This window comes from Gymnoscopelus microlampas (genome assembly GCF_963454915.1).
Source record: "Gymnoscopelus microlampas genome assembly, chromosome: 8".
NCBI classification, from domain to species: Eukaryota; Metazoa; Chordata; class Actinopteri; order Myctophiformes; family Myctophidae; genus Gymnoscopelus; species Gymnoscopelus microlampas.
This window is the reverse complement of record NC_139945.1, coordinates 10,984,641-11,006,482: the sequence shown is the minus strand read 5'-3', so window position 1 is coordinate 11,006,482 and position 21,842 is coordinate 10,984,641. Positions and strand designations below refer to the sequence as shown.

At 41.9% G+C, this 21,842-nt stretch overlaps 1 protein-coding gene and 1 long non-coding RNA gene across 5 annotated transcripts in view; both read left to right on the top strand.

Moving 5' to 3' along the window:
• Positions 1–10,538, top strand: part of LOC311050389 (inositol-tetrakisphosphate 1-kinase-like) — a 14,141-nt gene extending 3,603 nt beyond the window's left edge. For all 4 annotated transcript variants that reach the window (XM_084064455.1, XM_084064458.1, XM_084064456.1 and 1 more), the window contains 8 exons: positions 1–63; positions 268–385; positions 1,546–1,647; positions 1,918–1,958; positions 2,813–2,978; positions 5,553–5,620; positions 7,471–7,633; positions 8,880–10,538. The exon at positions 1–63 is cut by the window's left edge. In XM_084064455.1, the coding sequence (XP_083920581.1) occupies positions 1–63; positions 268–385; positions 1,546–1,647; positions 1,918–1,958; positions 2,813–2,978; positions 5,553–5,620; positions 7,471–7,633; positions 8,880–8,992 (834 nt within the window). In that variant the 3' untranslated portion in view covers positions 8,993–10,538. The remainder of the gene's footprint in view (positions 64–267; positions 386–1,545; positions 1,648–1,917; positions 1,959–2,812; positions 2,979–5,552; positions 5,621–7,470; positions 7,634–8,879) is intronic.
• Positions 10,539–10,588: 50 nt separating this feature from the next.
• On the top strand, positions 10,589–11,798 carry LOC311050390. Its single transcript, XR_014601295.1, has 2 exons — positions 10,589–11,080; positions 11,216–11,798. It is a non-coding gene; the product is annotated as an uncharacterized lncRNA (long non-coding RNA).
• The last annotated feature ends 10,044 nt before the right edge of the window (positions 11,799–21,842 follow it).

The following is a 21,842-nucleotide window of genomic DNA, read 5'->3' as shown; positions in this document are numbered from 1 at the left end:
TCTGATGTCATAGTAGAGGCGGAGCATGACAGCCAATCGCAGCAGCTCCTTGCCAACTTCCAGGTTAAAAAAGACAAACAAACAAACTAGTATATTTTAAGAATGAATTGGGAATGTGGGAAATTGTTGTTTTGATTTTTGAATGGTTGGTAGTAATGTATTTGATGATCAATGTTTCTGAAAAATGCTAATCGTGGTTTCTTAAATTTCTTGTTCTTTTTGGTAATACTTGAGAGTGTACAAATGAACTGTCTTTTTACGTTGCAGAGCTATGTGTCAGCCCATCCCAGTACTGTTCTTCTGGACCCCCTGCCTGCTATGAGCCAGCTACTAGACCGGTTTACCTCCTACCGGATTATGAGCACGCTGCAGAACTCCCTCAGAGGTATGCTACAGCTGATATCCTTTCTATTGTCTGCTAGGTATGTGCATACAAGGAATTTGTCTTGGTGAGGTTGGTGCAGTACTCTAAAGGCATTACGAAATATTTACACGGCAAGTTAAAGAAAATATGGGTAAAACATAAATATCAAAGAACTATTTACAGTATGCAATTATACAATTCAGAAGCTAATATGTGTAAATGAATAAATATGAATTTATAATGAATAGATTTGATGCATGGTGAAAAGAAACCCTGAATTGATTTCAAAAGATCACACAGAGAGACAGAGATATCCACACCTGTCTCTCTTTTCAAATCAATATTGTAATATTCTCTCATTAGTTAAGCCCTTCACACTTACAGATAAATGTATTCATTAATCCACTGGCAATGTTCCGTATTGGTGCATATTGAATCTGCCTCAGATTTCTGTAACAAGTGATGTTTTGTTCTATGAACTTCGCATTGGCAGTTTGACAGTTGATTTGATTTTTCAAGTTGAAAACATTAGCAGAAAAAGGGAGTCCCGCACTGTCAGGCATGCCTCAGGTTGCCTGATGAAGGTCCGAGTGACCGAAACATTGTATCCCTAATACAAGTGAAGACAGCGTGCGGGACTCCCTTTTTCTGCTCTTCAAGTTCATTACTCCAACGCACCTGTCCGTCTCCGTAGCCAGGTGTGCAAAAGGACTTTTTCTTCTAAGTGGAAACTATTCAATACAAAAAGATTTTCATCCCGACGCCGTTCTGGGAGGATTTCTGTTATTTTATCATCCACAAATGCCTAGTCGAGGGGTCGGCAACCTTTTTGACATGAAGTGCCATATTTTTATTTTCTTGATAGTCAGTGTGCCAAATCAGCATTATGTTTAAGTATGTTTTTGTGCGTGCGCAAGATGTTGCTGTATCCTGTGGGGTGGAATGTGTGAGATATTGTGTGGGTAAGGCAGGGTGTCATAAATGCTCTATCATGTGGGTGGGTGGAGCTGTTAAATGCTTTATTGCGGGGTGTTCCTGTACTTTGTATACAGTATATGTCCAAAACCGTTACTGTTCAGGAAATGGAAAAAAGATGATATACTGGATGTATAATTGAAATACAACAGATCCTGCAGAAATACACAATAATGTTCTATTGTGTTTACTGTGTATTATGTCAGACTGGCGTATCTGCAGTCCACCATACCTGGAGATCAACAGTGTTGGGGACATTTCATCTATCCAGGAAGCAATGGAAAGCAAAGGGCTCAGCTTCCCACTCAGTCAGTAGAACACCTTTCAGCTGCTTATCAGGGCAACACTGAACTTAGTACTGTGGCTTTGCAGGTTCCACCAATTAGTGCCATTAGATGTACATAAATGATAAGGCTTGCAATCTCACTGACACAGCATGCTTTTAAGTTTTAAGTTTTTTATTTTTATTTTATGAAGTCATTCAATTGTCCGTATGTTTATTCGTTTTTAGCGTGTGCCCACTTTGTGAGATTAAGCCACACCCTCTTAAGGACTTTGTTCCCTTTGTCTTCTTTCAGTCTGTAAAACCAGAGTGGCCCATGGCTCCCTGTCCCACGAGGTGAGTGGGGTGCGGTTGTGTCCCTTACTACAGTGGTTCTTAACCTGTGGGTCGGGACCCCCGGGGGGGTCCCCACAGTATCTTTGGGGGGTCCCCAGATGAAGACCTTTTTTAATACCTAAAAAAAAGTAACCAAAGAAAATAATTACTGCATCAAAAGTAATCAACAAACTATACTGTAAAAACTTTGGCCAAATTGTCAAATGATATAAGAAAGATGCAAAAATAGCCGATCTACAAGCTCACAACACCTCGCAACGCGAGGTGTTGTGAGCTTGTAGATCGGCTATTTTCAAAATATTTATCTGTGGAACGGAGTCAAACAAAATGGGGGGTCCCCTGTTCAAATACTGTATGATTATTTTGGGGGGTCACGGCCTGAAAAGGTTGAGAACCACTGCCTTACTAAAATGAGAATATATTATGGTCTTTGTGTGTGGTAAAAGGTCCGGTCTGTGTACCTGGAGGTTATCTCACAAACCGCTCAGACCCATCAGCAGCAAATTCCTTGTCCATTCCTTGTGCCAGTAGACCTGCACACATTTTTCACATTATGTTTAATACTTTTTATAGATCGGCTATTTTAGCTGTTTGTTATATAATGAATCAGACTAATAGATTTAGTCAATGACAAAAAATGATCATCAATCACAACTACTCACATTGATTCGTTGATATATAAAATATATCTTCTCTTTTGGGTGGAAACCTCATACAGTATGTCCAAAACTGTTTGAAACTGCATTTCAATTGTTCGATAAGTAATCGATAGAATTATGGCTGAGAAAATAATGGATAGTCACAGCCCTATATATTTACCGTGTTTTCTTTGCCATCACTATTATGTGCTGTAGATGTGTCTGATCTTCGGTGCAGGGAGCCTGGATGACGTGCACCCGCCCTGTGTGCTCCAGAGCTTCGTCAACCACGGCGCTGTGCTCCACAAGGTGTTTGTGGTGGGAGACAAACATTACTGTGTGGACAGACCCTCGCTGAAGAACTTCCCTTCTGGACCCTGTGGTCAGTCCACTCCACATCTCAGCCAGTGTTGATTTCGTCGACTAAAACTACGAAAATATTTTGTATACCTTTTTTCACTGACGAAAACTAAATAAAAACTAAGCCATGATGACTAAAACTAAGACTAAACATATTAACAATTTCGTCAACAAATAAAAACTAGACTAAAATGTTAGCGAGGGACTAGTGGAGAAGAGATCCAATAGAACTAAAAGACAAGTCATTTTATGTTTGGTTGCGCTCGGGTGTTGCGCTCTGAGACGCATTGTGAGCTTGTAGACCGGCTATTTTCAGCATTCAACCAAGTGTAAAATCGGCCATTACGACGCCATCAAGGCCCGACAAAATACATTTTAGTCGACTGAATCAACTGTAGATATAGTCGACTAAAATCTTGTGCTATTTAGTCGACTTAAACAGTAAAACATTTCAGATGACTAAAATATGACTAAAACTAAATGGAAATGTATTCAAAAGACTATGATTAAAACTAAATAAAAATCTGCTGTCAAAATCAACACTGATCTCAGCAGACATGATCTGCTGATCTCCCCCTCCACCATCACATTGTGTTGTATTGAGATGTGATGCCCTGTACCGCTGTATGCATATCTTTGCTGTCGAGCTGAAACCTCTTTAACTTTTTGTGTTTTTTTCTGTAAATTAACGCCCTACGTGTCGTGATCATACTACAGCGTTTAACTAAAGCATCAAAAGTAGCAGATCCCCCCCGACCGCTGGCCTAGCGGTAAGGGCACCGGCTCCAATGTAGCCTGACAGTGCACCGTGGGTTCGAGTCCCGATCCCGACGATCTTTACTGCTTTTCTCTACCCATCTCTATCTCTCCCTGTTTCCTGTCTATCTCCACTATAATATAAAACTATAAATAAAGGCAGAAAAAGACCCCTGTTAAGAAGATTCCCCAAACTCTAAGTTTAGTATTATTGTTTATGTTTTTTCCTCTAAAATGGACCCTTTGTTTCCACTTCAATGTGTGCTGAGTGCACAGCAGTTAATTGGCCAACTAGTTGCACCTGCTGTTCAAGTGTTTGGCCAGTGTGTCAGGTCTGGTACAGAGAGCAGCAGCAGAGCTTCAGTGTGTGCGTCCATTCTAAGTGAGTTTGGATATGTTTTGGATGTGCAGTATAATGAAATTATGTTTATGTTACTTTGAATACATGTGGGTAACTTTTCTCCTTGTTCTGTATTTTGTTTTGATATACAGAAAACCACACACAATTAAACTGCAAATGCTGTAACCCCCTGCACAGTGGGAAAAATAAAAAACACAAAAGAAAGAAGCGCGTTGTCATTTACGCACCACGGTGATCACACCTACCAACCAACAAATTCTACTATTGAACATTTTTTACAACCCCAAAAACTTTTTTTTATTAAAGTAGCAGATCCGCAAGTTCGTTTCAAGCTTGTCGATCTGCTATTTTTAATACTTTTGAGTTTGAATCCTGAAGAGTAACAGTTTTGTTTCGAGACCTCATTTACAAGTGAGACTTGGCCAAGACGAGGCCAGAGTAGTCAGAACAGGGACCAGACAATAACAAAAATGTGCTATAAGTACACAAATGAAATGCAAATAGAACTTCTAACCTAAAATTCATACTACAGCATGCATTTTAAAAACTTATGAGCAGCCAGCAGGACATAGACCTCGTATCCATTTCCCACCTCTCAAAATCAGGGTGTCGGGTAGCCCCTTTCGGGACCATGTTTACCTTGTTTTGTATTTGGGAACACGGTAACCAGGGTCCCTTGACGCTCAAAGCACTCTCTCTCATATTCGCGGGTACCACTGTCTCGTCTCGGGCTAATAGCTCGTCGCTGGGAAGTTGCAGAGATTTCTCAAAGGTACCAAAAAGAGCAATACTAAACCGCGGTTAATCTGCATTAATGCGCTCGGATCGGCGCTGCCGTTTAACATTTTTAATCATTTAGTAAAGCTAAATTTCCTCTCTCAAACAATGCTCCACTTCCCATGTCCCGCCTCCCCGCGTTGTGACTGACAAGCTGCGCGTCCTACGCATAACTCTATGGTCCTACGGTACTGCCTCTGATTGGCGAGCTCCTACATGCTTGCATGACAATCACAACGCGGGGAGGCGGGACATGGGAAGTGGAGCATTGTTTGAGAGAGGAAATTTAGCTTTACTAAATGATTAAAAATGTTAAACGGCAGCGCCGATCCGAGCGCATTAATGCAGATTAACCGCGGTTTAGTATTGCTCTTTTTGGTACCTTTGAGAAATCTCTGCAACTTCCCAGCGACGAGCTATTAGCCCGAGACGAGACAGTGGTACCCGCGAATATGAGAGAGAGTGCTTTGAGCGTCAAGGGACCCTGGTTACCGTCTTCCCAAATACAAAAAAGGTAAACAGGGTCCCGAAAGGGGCTAGGTGTCGGGGGTAGTGGATGTCACATCTTTCATTTTCACTGAATTTTTCAGCATCGTTCTTTTGTTTTGCCTTAAAGCCCCTTTTATTCCAAACATGCGGACACAGTGTGAACACAACCTTAGGGTGAGAGTTTCAACAAATTGTTGTATTTTATGTCTCCAGACAGGAAGACTATCTTCTTCAACAGCCACGAAGTGTCCAAGCCAGAGTCCAGCTCTCACCTCAACGCAGTCAGTAGCACCACCCTACAATATCACCTATACAGTCACACCACATACAGTCAACTCAGCTCTCTGTAACATGCTATATTCAACTATCAGTAGTAAATGTACCAACCTGTCATCTAACCACACATCCAGATGTCTGCAACATGCTAATGTATGTTCAGCAGTCCCTGTGATTTGCTCAGGGTATGAACACCAGTGTTGGAAACTAAACTAAAGTAGAACGAAAAAAGTAATATTATTACCTTTTTCCAGTAACTAGTAATACTGTACAACTTATTATTACTTCCACGTTTTGAGTAATACATATTACAGTTACTATTTTCCAAAAGTAAGTTACTATTACTAGTTACTATTTTGACAAGCCTTGGTGGTACTGTGGGAATTGGACAATTTGTTCAAAATAACAAGTTTGTTATAGGTTGAACAAAAGGAACTAAATCACTTCCTGAAAAGACCCATTCATTTATCAGTCAGTTGGGCTCTCAGTCATTTGCCAAATCTCAACAGCCTGTGGTTGGTGGATGGAACGGTGTGGTGGATGCATCTTGCTGTTGGTATGATTCTAAGATCCATAAAAAGATACCACACACCTAACACCCCACAAGTATTGTCAACTTCGACCCGCCAGTGAGAAGCTCACAGTGGGCACGTCGAGGCACAGCTGTTTACAAAGCAGGTGAACACAATTAATTGATCAGCCCCAATGTGTCTGAGCTTCTGACGCACGAAAGCTTAAAGGAGTAGTTCACCCAACAAAAAAAAACGTATTTTCTATTAATTACTCAACCCATGAAGCATTGAATTCATGGAGATTTTTTTTGTTTTTGTCGCATTCCTAAGCCAATAATTTTATGACCGGCGGTCTCTCTGGTAGGAAACTCAAAGCAGACTTTTTGAGTCTCCTACCCGGATACATTAGCATCTTTCCGCCGATCAAAGTAAGACTTTTGGGGAGAAAGGATGCAACTACTGGGGGCGAGAAAAAAAAAGTAAAGTAAAGTAATAAGTAACTAGTTACTTTTGGCAGAGAGTAATATGTAAAGTAATATTATTACAAGTAACTGGTAGTAGGTAATATATCACTGTTTTTGAGTAACTTGCCCAACACTGATGAACACTCAGGGTTCGATTGGGAAAGAAAGAAAGGGGAGGGGATAAAAATAAATATCAAAAGCAGACAGAGGCATGGATTCCTGGGAATGGCATGAGAAATTGAACCCTGTGACCGCCTACATTTTGTTCTTGCAAAGTCTGAGTGTTAGAACATTTGAAAAATGTAGAATTGGATTGAATACATCAAACCAAATCTGTCTTTGATATGATGCAACCTCCCCCCCCCCACCCCCAGAGATTAAAAATAATAATATCAAATGTGAGGTCAGTGGCCTAATAATACATGTCATCTCCGTCGGGTGGAAACCTCATGTGTCCAAAACTGTTACTTTTCATCCAAAAGCATCAAAAGCAGCACATCTGCAAAGCTCGAAACCTTCAAGCTTTGTGGATCTGCTGCTTTTGAGATTAAAGGGATAGTTCGCCCCCAAAATTACTTTTTTTCTATCGATTAGTCACCCCATGGAGACTTGAATTCATGTTTTTAATTTTTTTGTCGCATTCCTAAGCCAATAATTTGATGACTGGCAGCGGTTTCAGGTAGAAAAAAAACAACAATTAATTCAAGTCTCAATAGGGTGACTGATCAATAGGAAAAAAAAAGTATTGGGGAGGGTGAACTATCCCTTTAATAAGGTTGAGAACCAATGCACCATAAAATCCAGTTCCAACGAGTGCTTTCAGATAGTGTAGTGACTGATTGCGGTCCTCCTCCTCCTCCTCCTCCTCCTCCTCCCCAGCTGGATGAACTGATGCCCTGCCTGCCTCCTCCCAGCTCGCCGGCCGTGGCCGCTCTGGTCAGAGCGCTGCGGGTGCAGCTGGGCATGGCTCTGTTTGGAGTGGACGTCATCGTCAACATCCACACGCACACCCTCACCATCATCGATGTCAACATCTTCCCAGGTATAGAGAGAGGCACACACACACACACACACACACACACGCGCGATTGTATTGCTATACTCAGTGGTGGAAAAAGTATTACGCAGTATGTTTTACTTGTAAATGTATCAATACTGCAATGTAGAAACTCTCTGTTTACAAGTAAATAATGTCCGGAACGTGCAAAAGTATTATCAACTTAAAGTACCAAAAGTAGAAAGTACTCATTATGCAGAATGTCCCGTTTCACAAGTTTTCAAATGAATACAATGCATACAAATCTTTTGAAAATAGCAGATCTACAAGCTCACAATGCGTCGCATCGACCATTTTCAAATGGCCGAACTGTATATAGGGCTGAAGTGGGCAATGTATGTTTTGTAATAATAATTAAGATCTACTAATCAAGTAACTAGTAACTAAAGTTTTCAAATTATTGTAGTAAAAGTACAATATTTGCCTCTGAGGTGTAGTGGAGTAGAAGTATAACGTACTGAACATTGGAAATACTCCAGTAAAGTAAAAAATACCTCAAAATTGTACTGAAGTACAGTACTTGTGTAAATGTGCTTAGTTACTTTCCACCTAGACTGAAAGAACGAGCCCAATCGATGGTCTTGAAGGGCGGAGCCAAACCCAGGCGCTGGATTCCAGCGCCTGGGTTTGGAGCACTCTGATTGGTTAGGAGATAACAAGGTCCTAAGACCAGCGTTCCTGCAAGGTTCTCCCAGGCTTTTTTTCTTTTGAAACAAAAAAAAAGGCATGGGTTTCCGAGGCTACTTTCCACCACTGACTATACCTGTGAGGACATCAACATTTTAGGACAGAAATTGTACGATATTTGTAAAAAAATTGTCATTTTTTACCGTAACCTAAAGCCGAAAAATAGCAGATCTACTGTACAAGCTCACAACGCTATTTTTCGGTGCAAGACTCCAGCGCACTACTTGTGCAGTGAATCCGGCATAAATCTAACCCTAAACCCTAAAACTAACCTCTAAATGTCTAATCCTAACACTAACCCCAACCTGAATCCTTTCCTAATTGAAAACGTATCTCTGAAAGCCTTTTTCCAACCATAAAATGACAAATGTTCTTGTGAGGACCAGGAAAATGGTTCTCACAACGTCTATTTCTCATATTTTGCTATAGTTGTGGGGACATTTGGTCCACACACACACACACACACACACACACACACACACACACACACACACACACACACACACACACACACTGACTACCTTTGTGCTCTCTCTCTCTTTAGGTTACGAGGGAGTCCCTCAGTTTTTCTCGTCTCTGCTCGGTCACATCGAGTCGGTGCTGGACCGACAGACTGCTGATGGGCTCCAGGCAGCGTGTTCTCCTGGATCCCCTTGATCCATGAGTACTTCCAGGACCTCATGTCTGTACTACATCCATTGTCCTCCTTCCTTGGAACTGACTAGTCTCTTGAGCCAGACTGTTTTTTTTTTTTATTATGATTTTTATCCCTTGATTTTGTAACCCTTTTTTCACCCGGTGCCAATTTGCTAAGTGATCCTGGGCACTACACTCCCCCCACCAGATGTAGTTCCAGACAGTGGTGGAAAAAGTTCTCGGATATTTTACTTAAAGGGGCTACACCATGAATTTCTTTTTTTTTTTGGTTTTTAGTATTTTTTGTACTCTGTCACACCAAAATATGGTTGCCCGCTGTTAAACTCATGTTTAGCCGCCGACAGTTTTTTGCAGCCAGCGCATTCTAAAAAAACGAGCATTCTGTCCCAATAACCAGTGACGTACCTGTCACTCACTTTCAGGACCCTCCCCGTAGCCACCTTCGACTCACACGATTGGACAGAGGGGTTAAATCAAATGGCTTCAAATAAACGCAAGGTGTGCGTGACACGAGGAAAGATACGCAAGAGCATCAAACCACTCGATTCTCATTGAAAAAGCATTGTCAGATTCCGCCCCATAGGTAAAATAAAAGTGCGGTGTGACCGTGCCCTTACAAGTAATGTTGTTCAAAATGTTACTTGAGTAAAAGTACAAAAGTATTGGCATCAAAATATACTTAAAGTACCAAAAGTAAATGTATGTTTGAAAACAGCAGATCTACATGCTCACGTAGCATGTACAGTAGATCGGCTATTTTCAAATAACCTATAAAATAGGGCTAAAGTGGTTAATGTATGTTTCATAACATCATAATTTATATCTGAAAAGTAACTAGTAACTAAAGTTTTCAAATAATTGTAGTGGAGTAAAAGTACAACATTTGCCTCTTTATTTTATTTTTTTACTTAACTACAGTACTTGAGTAAATGTACTTAGTTACTTTCCACCAAATAGCCGATCGACAAACTCGTCGATCTGCGTACTTCACATCTCTGCACGGTGAGCTTGTCGATCGGCTATTTTCAGCAAAAGCTTTCCCCACAATAACAGAAAACTGAAAATACACTAGCATAGAGCCCTGAGGGACTTGGTGAAACTGATCGTTGTGTTTATTAGACCAGTGTTTCCCAAACTTTTCAGCTCGACACCCCAAAAACACATTTTGTGTCCCTCCCTCCGGGACCCAAACTTATGAAAATACATTATGAAGTGACCACTTAAGCCCTATTATTTAATAGTGAAAATAGCAGGTCTAAAGGCTCACACCCAATGTTTGGGAAACACTGGTTTAGACCAGCGGTTCTCAAACTTTTTCATGTCAAGGACCCCCAAATTGACACTTATTACCCCACGGACCCCCAATTGAAAAGACAAGCCAGGGACCCCCATAAGAGAAGGTTTTTATGGCTCTCGAGCAGTGATTCTCAACCATTTTAATTTCAAGTACCCCCGGTTTAACATGCATTAGGCTACGGGACCCCCATTTAATGGCATTTATACCTCTGGGACCCCAATTCATATTGTAAAATCAATGTTAATTTAACTCTGAGAGTGTACAAATGGAACCAAATGGACCCGTTAGGGTCCATTTGGTTCCATTTGTACACTCTCAGAGTTACAGACCCATAAGGGTCCATTTGGTTCCTGTCCATCATTTAGCTGGGGACCCCCTGGAACCCCCTCAAGTACCCCTAGGGGTCCCCGGACCCCACTTTGAGAACCAATGGTTTAGACAACTACTGTTCATTTAAACACTATATCGTTGCTGTCAGAGCAGAAACCTCTTGTCTCCATATTTTAACTTTTGGTGTTTTTTCGTAAATTATCACACATCGTCACACAAACTTATCAAAAGTAGCAGATCTACCATCTCGGAACGTGGCTCGAAACGCGGCGCGAAGCAACGCGTTTTGAGCTTGTGGATCTACTACTTTTGCTATTTTAGAATTGGAATCCTGAAAAGTAACCATTTAGGACGAGGTTTCCACCCAACAGAGACAATAATACTTTTTACTGGAGGCTGGGGTTCAAAGGGCCAATTAACCCTGGAGCACCTATTTTGGGCATTACATTATAGATAAATAAGTTCACAGATTTTCTAAACATTTTCATAACTTTTCAGCAACTTTTTCCGCTTTTACATTTTCGAGAGGAAAAAAAAAACAGGGTGAGTTGTTTAGAACATTTTTTCTGTTTATTGATGAACAGGTAGCATAGAAGATACAGCAGGCACAAAATACAGCACTCTGATTGGCCAAAAATATTACAAATGATGTGTTGTTTTTGTTTACCTTTTTACCCTTTGTTCCTTTGTTGGTTGTAATGTCCCTGTAAGCCCACTTCAGTCCCTCCACAGCTAATAATCTTTCTTGCTGGTTTTGTTAAAGATACTTTTTGTTGATACATTTTATACCTCTATAGAAAAACAAATTACAAGTACATTCATTCTTCAGTTAATCTCAAGTGAACAAACATTTTATAATCTTTGGAAAATATGTTGGAAAATGATGACCTAAACTGATTTTGTGTGTGTGTGTGTGTGTACGTGTGTGTGTGTGTGCGTGCGCGTGCATGCGTGCGTGTGTGTGTGTGTGTGCGTGCATGTGTGCGCGCGTGTGTGTGTGTGTGTGCACATGTGTGCGTGCATCACGTGTGTGTGTATCACGTGTGTGCGTGTGCCGGTGTGTTTGTCACTGGCCAGCATACAACTGGGTTGTAAATATTATTTGTATAGAAAATAAAACAAGATTATTTACTATTTGATGGATTTTGATTTACATATTAAAACACATTAATAAATCCATTGTAATGTATTTGGCTGATTATTGCATACATGTGCCATAGTGGTTATGTGTTGTCTTATTGCAGTTTACTGAGCCTCCCATGGCAGTAACCCTGTTTTATCTGTGGCACCGTGACCACTTCTAACTACTGACCACTGGGGGCACTGCTTTCTTCTTTTTCTTGGCTTATTATACATACATAATGATCTAATATTTACGTAAATTAACAACAACAACAACATCCATGACAATGGTGACATAAATGGTCATTAGGATAATATAATTAATTATTACCAAACGACAGGAAATGGCTTTAGTGTTTCCCCTCATCTTTCTATTTGTCCTCCTTGGCTTGTTAAGATAAGAGTGCAAAACAGGCTGAAAACCAGAGGTGACACTTTCACACCATGTGGCAAACTCACGTTATTACATACGGTTACAAAAACCTAAAGAATCATTTTTGCTTTGTCATGGGACCTTGTCAATAACTGAGAAGAATCGATTTTTGCTTGAAATATCTATTTTCTTAACCTCTTAACCATTTAAACCCCCAGCATCCGTATTCTGTGGAAAACCTTTTCAGAAGATTGCAGATCGACAAGCTTGCATTGCGACGCATTGTTTCAGCTATTTTCACTCTATTATGTAAAGTGAAAACAGCCCAGAGGTACTCCACTCAACAACATGAGGTTTACGTGCTTAAGCCCCATATAGTTGACCAGAGTCCCCCAGGGATCTATACTGGGTCAGGTTCAAGGTTCAAGTTCAGGTTCAAGGTCTGCTAGTATTTTCCCCCTACACCAAACCTCTTTGCCAAACTTGGCCGATCTACAAGCTCACAACGTGTTGCAACGCGGCGTGTTGTGTGAGCTTGTAGATCAACTATTTTCAATGAATATTCGCCCCCAGAATTTCTAGGGTTCAAGTGGTTAATTTGACTTGAATTAAGATTCCATGCCGGCTAAATTCCACTGCGCTCAGGTGTCACCTCAGCTCTTCACAAACAGTCTGGTTTAACAGTGTGTGAGCCAGATAAAAACTATCCTCCGTAACTATTCGTTACTATAACTATATCGTTCACAATTGAAGAGAAAAGATTGGGCGTTTTTTTTAAAGTGTAAAAATCATCAACAATATACGTTGCTAATATTAACAGTCAGAACTGCAGGAAAACAGAGAGTACACACAGTTCCCACATTATTGCACAAAATACTTATTGGAAATACACACGTATAACGCTGAAAACGACATTCTCCACACCAGGAACATCTTCATTATGGAGAATACCTTCAAATAAAAACAGCATCCATTTTTAAGGACTGCTGTGTTCATTGTGAACATTCACTTGAGTTTAAGAATACTGTAGTAGTCAACGGTTATCACCGTTCTAAAATGAATACTGTAGTAGTCATATTGGTTACGACTCTGGTCAAAGTGCTGAATGCTTCGCGTCCCTATTGGTTCATGTATGACCAAATTTATACCGTAAAAAAAATACTTGCAGTGACACATCTTTTGCACACAATACAATCTCTAATAACCACAGCAAAGAAAATGTCCCCTTCTGGGAGAAGCTTTAAATCAAGACGAGAAGAGAACAATTAGAATGTGACGTGTGAACAGAGTCCTCACATTGACAAGAAAACAAACCCTTATCTTTTGCTTTCCTTGTCACTTCACCACAAACCTCGCTCAAAAACATTATGTCGTCAAGGAGATGGTTCTATCAAAGTGTATTCTAGGCAATCCAAAGTAAAGCCTAATTTACAGTATGCTGTTGTATGAAAATAGCAGCCAAGTTACGCTGTTGTACAACAAAGTATCAATTACTTGAATTTAATGACAGTATATATATATGGCTGAAGGAGCATTTACAGGTTCACAGCTCTGAAGTAATGGGATTGGAGGACTGACAGTCCAGAATATGGGAATTGTACGGGTGAATGTGGTAGACTGTGTGTGTGTGTGTGTGTGTGTGTGTGTGTGTGTGTGTGTGTGTGTGTGTGTGTGTGTGTGTGTATAGTATATGGCTTATCCTCTGCGAAGCTCCCTCAGCTCTGCAGCAACTCTGCGCAGCTCTGCTTCGATCTCCAGTAGTTCCTACAGACAGAAAATAGCATGGAAAATAGATCAGGAACACACAACTCGTCAAGCTTCGACGCATTGTGAGCTTGTAGATCAAAACCGTATATCAGGCATAACTCTATCTCTAATCCCTAAACCTAACCTCTAAATGTCAAACCCTAAACCTAACCCCAACCTGAGACTTTATTCTACCGTAATTGTAAACCTATGTCTAAAAATATTTTTTAACCATAAAACAAGCATTTGTGAGGAGCAGGAAAACGGTCCACACAACGTCTATTTCTCAAAATCTACTATACTTTTGGGGACATTTGGTCCTGGAAAGATTTCAGGATTCTCAGTACAGAGTTGAAACATGGAAGGTTGGAGACAGGAATGTTTGTACATTCTCACTGACGGTGTAAAATGTTTAGATACTGTATGTCCTTAGTTATGAGATCAACTATTCTGTCGTGGCATGCTATGTAAAGCCCTTTATAGGCATAGCAGCCATTCAGAATGTGTGACATGGACACACACACACATACACACACACACACACACACACACACACACACACACACACACACACACACACACACACACACACACACACTTACTTATAGGTTATCTATCTTCATCAACGTACCTCGCCTTCATCTTCCTCTCGGTCCTCGTCACCGTCCTCATCCCCCTCTCCGTCCTCCCCTCCGTCCTCCCTGACGTATTCGTCGTCCTCCTCCTCCTCTTCCTGCTCCTCCTGCTCCTCCTCATCGTCTCCTCTGTACCTCTCCTTCTCAAACTGACGCGTGGCCTCGTCACTCGCCTTCTCCATCACTCTCTTCTGCTGGGGCTCCTTCACCTCCACCCCCTCCTTCACCTCCACCCCCTCCTTCACCTCCACCAACTCCTTCACCTATGGATTAAAGCAAAAATAGCGCTGATTCCTAAACAATTAACACAATCTGTGAAATGATGATGTTTTAGTCATGTTGTTCCTGCCTTCTACATACAGCCAACCAGGTGAAGAAATCACAGACTGAGGCTTCAACCTTGCTTTTATGAAATATCTGATACCATTAGAGTTTTATGGAAAATGCTTCTAAACATATTGTTGGACCACTTAAAAAAATAGCCTGTCTACAAGCTCTCAATGCGTCGCAGACGCATTGAGAGCTTGTAGACAGGCTATTTTTGGGCGGTGCAACCGCCCCTATATGTGAGGTTTGGACATCGACACCCATTGCACCCCCCCAACCCGGCGCTGTGATTGGCCACCATTGTACCCCCCTAACCCTGCACCGTGATTGGCCACCATTGCACACTGGTTGACTCTATTCAGGACTGTGATTGGCTAGTGAAACACATGACACATGTGCAGTCCTATAAATAGGACTGTGCACTTAAAAAAAACACATTTATGTTTTTTTTTAAGTGAATCACCCACTGTGATGACCACTGTGACCACACCGCCCACTTCACACTGGGTGTGATTTTATTTTAAGTAGATCTTGTTTTTAAGTAGATCTTGTAGATCGTCTATTTTCGCAGGGCAACATGCTTCCATAGAAGACACATGCTGACTTCTATGGAATCCATATGGCTGAAATCAGTCGTGACGACTGAGAACTTCAGTCCGTGCTCACCTCGGCCTCTTCCTTCAACGCCTCCCCCTCGCTCGGCGCCTCCTTCTCCGCCTCCTTCCTCTTCTCCTTTTCTTTCACCTCCTCCTGCGTCCCCTCCCCCTCCTCCACTTCCTGAACACGTTTCATCTTCCCCAGCAGCTCGTCCAGCTCCTCCCGCTTGTCCGTGCGCTCCTTCTCCCTCTCCTCCCCCATCAGCTCCGCCAGCTCGCGCTCCACCTTCTCCTTCTCCTCCTCCAGCTCCGCCTGGCTCCTCTTCCGCTCCTCCTCGCTCCTCCTCTGCTTCACGTACGGGTCCTCCTCCGCCTATAGCAGGGGTGATGCAACTTTGATGATGGAGAGGGCCACTATATTTCAACACTCACTCTTTTCCTGGGTACCAGATGGGACGAGTCCCCTCCCTGCCCTAGAGGTCACCGGCCGCCACGGGGACCCCCGTGGACCCCCGATCTGCTTACTATAATTTCCCTGCAAGATTTTATTTGAAAATAGCTGATGTATGCAGTGGTTCTCAAACTTTTTCATGTCAAGGACCCCCAAATGGACACTTATTAGCCCGCGGACCCCCATTTGAAAAGATAAGACAGGGACCCCCATAAGAGAAGATTTTTACGGCTCTAGCAGTGATTCTCAATCATTTTAATTTCAAGGACCCCCAGTTTAACATGCATTAGGGCTACGGACCCCCATTTAATGGCATTTCTATCTCTGGGAGCCCAATTCATATTGTAAAATCAATGTTAATTTAACTCTGAGAGTGTACAAATGGAACCAAATGGACCCTTATGGGTCTGTAACTCTGAGAGTGTACAAATGGAACCAAATGGACCCTAACGGGTCCATTTGGTTCCATAGCCTCCTCCTTTTTTTCTGCCAACATATGATTTTTTTTCCCCATACCACAAAACATAAACCGCCAGCTTTTAAAAATAAAGTGACCCTTTAAAAAAATGTACCTACCCTTAAAACAATCTACCTAGTAATGTCCCTTCAGGGGCTCCGTAAGGACGCTACAAGTTCGGAATTAAAAATTGACTTGAGTAAAAGTACAAAAATATTGGTATCAAAAAGTAGTTAAAGTACCAAAAGTAGAAAGTACTCATTATGCAGAAAGTCCCATTTCACAAGTTTTCAAATGTCTAAAATGTGAAAAAATCTTTAGAAAACAGCAGATCTACAAGCTCACAATGCATCGCATCACGACACATTGTGAGCTTGTAGATCGGCTATTTTCAAATGGCCGAAATGTATATAGGGCTGAAGTGGTTAATGCATGTTTTGTAATGATAATCCAAATCTACAAAGTAACTAGTAACTAAGGTTTTCAAATAATTGTAGTGGAGTAAAAGTACAATATTTGCCTATGAGATTAGATGAGTGGAGTAGAAGTAAAAAATATTTGAAATTGGAAACGCTCAAGTAAAGTACAAACACCTCAAAATTGTACTCAAGTACAATACTTGAGTAAATGTACTTAGTCACTTTACACCACTGCCTACCTCCACCTTCTCTCTCCCCTCCTCCATCGCCACCTCCTCTTCCTCCTCCCTGCCGTCTCCTCCTCCTCCTCCTCTCCGAAGGCCCCTCTCCTTGGTGGCCTCGAAGCGCTTCCTCTTCAGCTCCTTGAGGAGCTCCTCCAGCTCCTTGTCGTTCCTCTCCTCCTCTTCCCCCTCCTCCTTCGGCCCCCTCCCCTTCTTCCTGGTCTCCTCCCTGGCTCTCTCCTTCTCCTCCTCCTCGTCGCGGCGCCTCCACTTCTTCTCCACCTCCAGTTCGTTGTGCGTTGGTTCGGTGGCGTCTTTCTTCACCTCCTCCTCCTCCTCCTGCGGCGTGTCTTCCTCCTTGTCGTCGTGGTGGTGGTCCGTCTTGGCTTTGGTCTCTCTCTCCTCCTCCTCGTTCACCTCCTCGTCGTTCTGCTGCTCGCCCGCAAGGTTGTTTTCATCCCTCGCCCTCCCTCTTTCTCTCTCTCTATCTCTCTCTGGAAGATTCACAGATATATAAAATGATACCATATATTGTTGTTGTCGGGCAGAAAACTCCTATCTCCATATTATTTTTTGTAAATTTACGCCCTACTTGATCGTACAACAGCGTCACGCAAAAGCATCAAAAGTAGCAGATCTACAGGCTCGAAACGCGGCGCGGAGCGACGCGTTTCGAGCTTGTAGATCTGCGCTAAAAAAAAAAAAAAAAAGGTTTGGATGTCAAACCTTTTTTTTTTGTGCCCTTACATCTAGCCTCCACCCCAGTCCAACATACATCTAGCCTCCACCCCAGTCCAACATACAGACAATTACATAACTCAAAAGAAAAATAAATTATAATAAATTATCATAAATATAAATTATTCAATTCATATAGTAATTATGATTTCCATCGCTATCCCTCCTGGCACTCCTGATGGTACACATGGTGTGTATACAAAAACAATATGTTATTTTCTCCCTTTAACATGTGTTGAAGTTAAAGAGCTTGTCAACGTGTCGTGGTAGCTGTTTTATTTGTCCTGTAGCGTCTTTAATTTAGTTATATGTTTAATCATAGGGCCCCATACCTGATGAAATTTTCCCAGTGATCCCCTCAGATTGAATTTTATTTTCTCCAAATGTAGATACATCATGAGGTCTTTAAGCCATATAGGTGCTTTAGGGGCCAGTGTTGATTTCCACTCCAATAATATCCTTCTTCTTGCTAATAAAGATACAAAGGCAAGATTCTGCTTTATACCCCTCCCAATAAGTTGGTGATCCCCTCGATACGGTCAAGGCAGATGGCCACCCACCCTAGAGCCTGGGTCTGCCTGATGTTTCTTCCAGTTAATAAGGGGGGAGCTTTTCGTTGCCACTGTCACAAAGATTGCTTGCTCAGGGAGGGACAATGCCGGGTGTCTGATCTATTATGTAAAGTGTCTTGAGACAACTTGAACTTGAATTCACAACTTGTGAATTGGCACTATAGTCAAATTGAATTGAATGAGATGGAAATTAGATGCAGTAGCGGCTATTGTGCATTTGTGCCTGTGCCAGCGCGCGTGCGTGCGTGCGTGTGCATATGTATGTGCGTGCATACCATCATCAGCCAGCTCCTGCAGCTCTCTCAGCAGACCCTGATGTCGCTGCACCTCATCAAGCTCCTCTATAACAACAAAACCACAGAGCACATCATTATTCTCATTCTTACTATACTACAGTGTATCGTCTCTATCTAAAATGTTACTTTTCAGGATTCAAATTCAAAAATAGCAGAAGCAGCAGATCTGCAAGCTCGAAACACGTCGCTTCTCGCCGCGTTTCGAGCTTGCAGATCTGCTACTTTTGATACTTTTGTGTAGCGCTGTAGAATGATCAAGTAAGGGGTTAATTTACAAAAAAAATAGGTTTCTGTCTGACAGTAACGATATACTGTGTAGATATTATGATCCTCTAAAGTAGTGGTTCTCAAACATTTCATTTCAAGGACCCCCAGTTTGACATCCACCGGGCCACAGACCCCTGTTAGATACTTGTTTTAATCTCTGGGACCCCAACCTGCACTAGAAAATCCTCAGTGTTATTTTAAGTAATATTGTTCCTGCTGTTCTACAGCTACACAGCCAACCAGGAGAAGTAGAAAGATTGAGACTTTAACCTTTAATTTTATATGAAATATCTAAGACCATTAGGGTTTTATGAAAGAGGCTTCTGAACATATTGCTAGGTTTGACCGCTTTAAATGCTCTAATCTTAAAATAATAACCGAAAATAGCCTGTCTACAAGCTCTCAATGCGTCTGCGACGCATTGAGAGCTTGTAGAATAGGCTATTTTCGCTGAAGACACGCTGACTTCTATGGAATACAAATGACTGGAATCAGTCGTGGCCACTGAGAACTTTAATCCATGTTTCCTTATAGGACTTGAGCCATTGTCTGCTGTTGCACTTCTTGTGTCTTCAGCGTGATCGCGCCAAGTTCGCCAACTAAATGTAAATTCTTCCGTTGTCATGTCATGCTGTGTGCAGAGTGATTGATACCTGTCAGGTGAGGGTCACAGTCATGAAGAGGTTCATCTCCATTCAGAGTCTCCTGAATAATACATTCAACCTTGGAGAACAAGGTACACAGAGACACATACGCACGTATACATGCACGCACACGCGCACGCACGCACGCACGCACGCACGCACGCACGCACGCACGCGCACACACACACACACACACACACACACACACACACACACACACACACACACACACACACACACACACATTTGACGTACTGTAAGTGTCTTAAGACAAGTCTTAAGACATAACCAAAATGTATTGCTTGAGAATAATATTCCAGTGTATTGATACAGAATATGGTTAGTTTCTGACCTCCACATCATTCAGAGGTGAGGATACGGGCCGGCTTCCCACTAGGATGAGAAAGGGAGAGAGAGAGAGAACGAGAGTCAGACAGACAGACAGACAGACAGACAGAACTCATGTGTTATATTGACATACCGTCTCTGTCGGGTGGAAATATGTCTAAAACTTTCACTTTTCAGGATTCAAATTCAAAAATAGCAAAAGTGCTACTTTTGATGCTTTTTGTGTGACGCTGTAGTGTGATCAAGTAGGGTGTTCATTTACAAAAAAAACACAAAAAGTTAAAATATGGAGATAAGAGGTTTCTGCCCAACAGCGACGATATACAGAAAATGTTTAATGTTTCATGTACATGTTCAGGTACAAATGGTGTTGTATAATGCATACTGCAGTAACCTGGCTGGGATTTATTCAGTAAGGTTTGTCCTGTCCGCTCATTAGTGTATAAGCTCAGTCACACGTCAAACAACAGCAAAGAAGATTAACTCTCTCTCTCTCTGTATCATTCTTTTTCTTTTTCTCTCCCTCTACCTCTCTCTATCTCTCTCTCTCTCTCTCTCTCTCTCTCTATGTATTTATTCCCATTATAAATGGGAATAAATACATATGTAAACTGAGCTGTGTTACATTGCAACTTAGAGGGAAGACTATCTTACGAATCTATAAAAATTGTGCATTTTCTGTCAGAAATAGTTAGACTACACATCCATATAGTAGGAAAGGTTAGCTTGGTATAAACCTTTGTCAGTTGACAGCAGTATTTCAATGTTTTGCATTCACTTGGTATAAAACGTTCTCGACAAAATAGCAGCAATTTATTCAAATGTAATTAAAGGTAGTTGCTCTGCTGTACTTACTGCTGTACAGTAGCCTATTTCTATGTACTGAGGTCATTTGGTATAAACAGCTCTCTCTCTCTCTCTCTGGGAGGTAGATCTCCAGGGGTTTAGCTACTGGCAGAGCAGTCAGTTAATGATCCCTGCCTGCCTGTACTATATATAGTAGTTTTTTCCACTTAAATACATTACAAATACAAATACAAATACAATAGAATGTGACCAATAAGCACATGTAAGTTAAAATAGCATTCGATCTCATCTTACTCATTATGTAATCTTTATTCACAAAATATGTTTTACTTAACTCATCCTAAAATGTGTCAGTTATACCCATGGTGCTTCCTAAAAATCCCACCCTGTGTGAAGGAAGCGGTGCCTTTGATGAGTGGCCTCCTGGTGGCGCTATAATAGGGCGGGGCGGGGCTTCAGCAATTAATGCTCGTCCCTATTGGTGGTGTAAGTCCACATACCAAATTGGGACTTGCTGGCATGCTGCGAACTGGAGTTATAGCTGTGTAAAGCACTGTTTAAAGCCAGTGGCCTCCTGGTGGCGCTATAATAGGGCGGGGCGGGGCTTCAGCAATCAATGCTCGTCCCAATTGGTGGTGTAAGTCCACATACCAAATTTGGACTTGCTGGCATGCTGCGAACTGGAGTTATAGCTGTTTAAAGCCCGTGCTCAAACGGACATAACGGACAAACGGACAAACGGACAAACGGACAAACGGACATACGGACGGACATAGTCAAGAGTAGAGCGGCTGGCACCGCTAAAAACCCCAATGATTAGTTAACGAACAAGGCAGAAAATAGCAACATTGCTGTTTTGTAGGCATGTCTCTCTCTCTCTCTCTCTCTCTCTCTCTCTCTCTCTCTCTCTCTCTCTCTCTCTCTCTCTCTCTCTCTCTCTCTCTCTCTCTCTCTCTCTCTCTCTCTCTCTCTCTCTCTCTCTCTCTCTCAGACCCAGTGGGAACTCAATGGGATCAATAGGGCTAATTGATGATAGGTCATTGATGAACCTCTGCCACACGAGCACATGGCTATAGGCCCTGTGTGTGTGTGTGTGTGTGTGTGTGTGTGTGTGTGTGTGTGTGTGTGTGTGTGTGTGTGTGTGTGTGTGTGTGTGTGTGTGTGTGTGTGTGTGTGTGTGTGTGTGTGTGTGTGTGGTCCAATA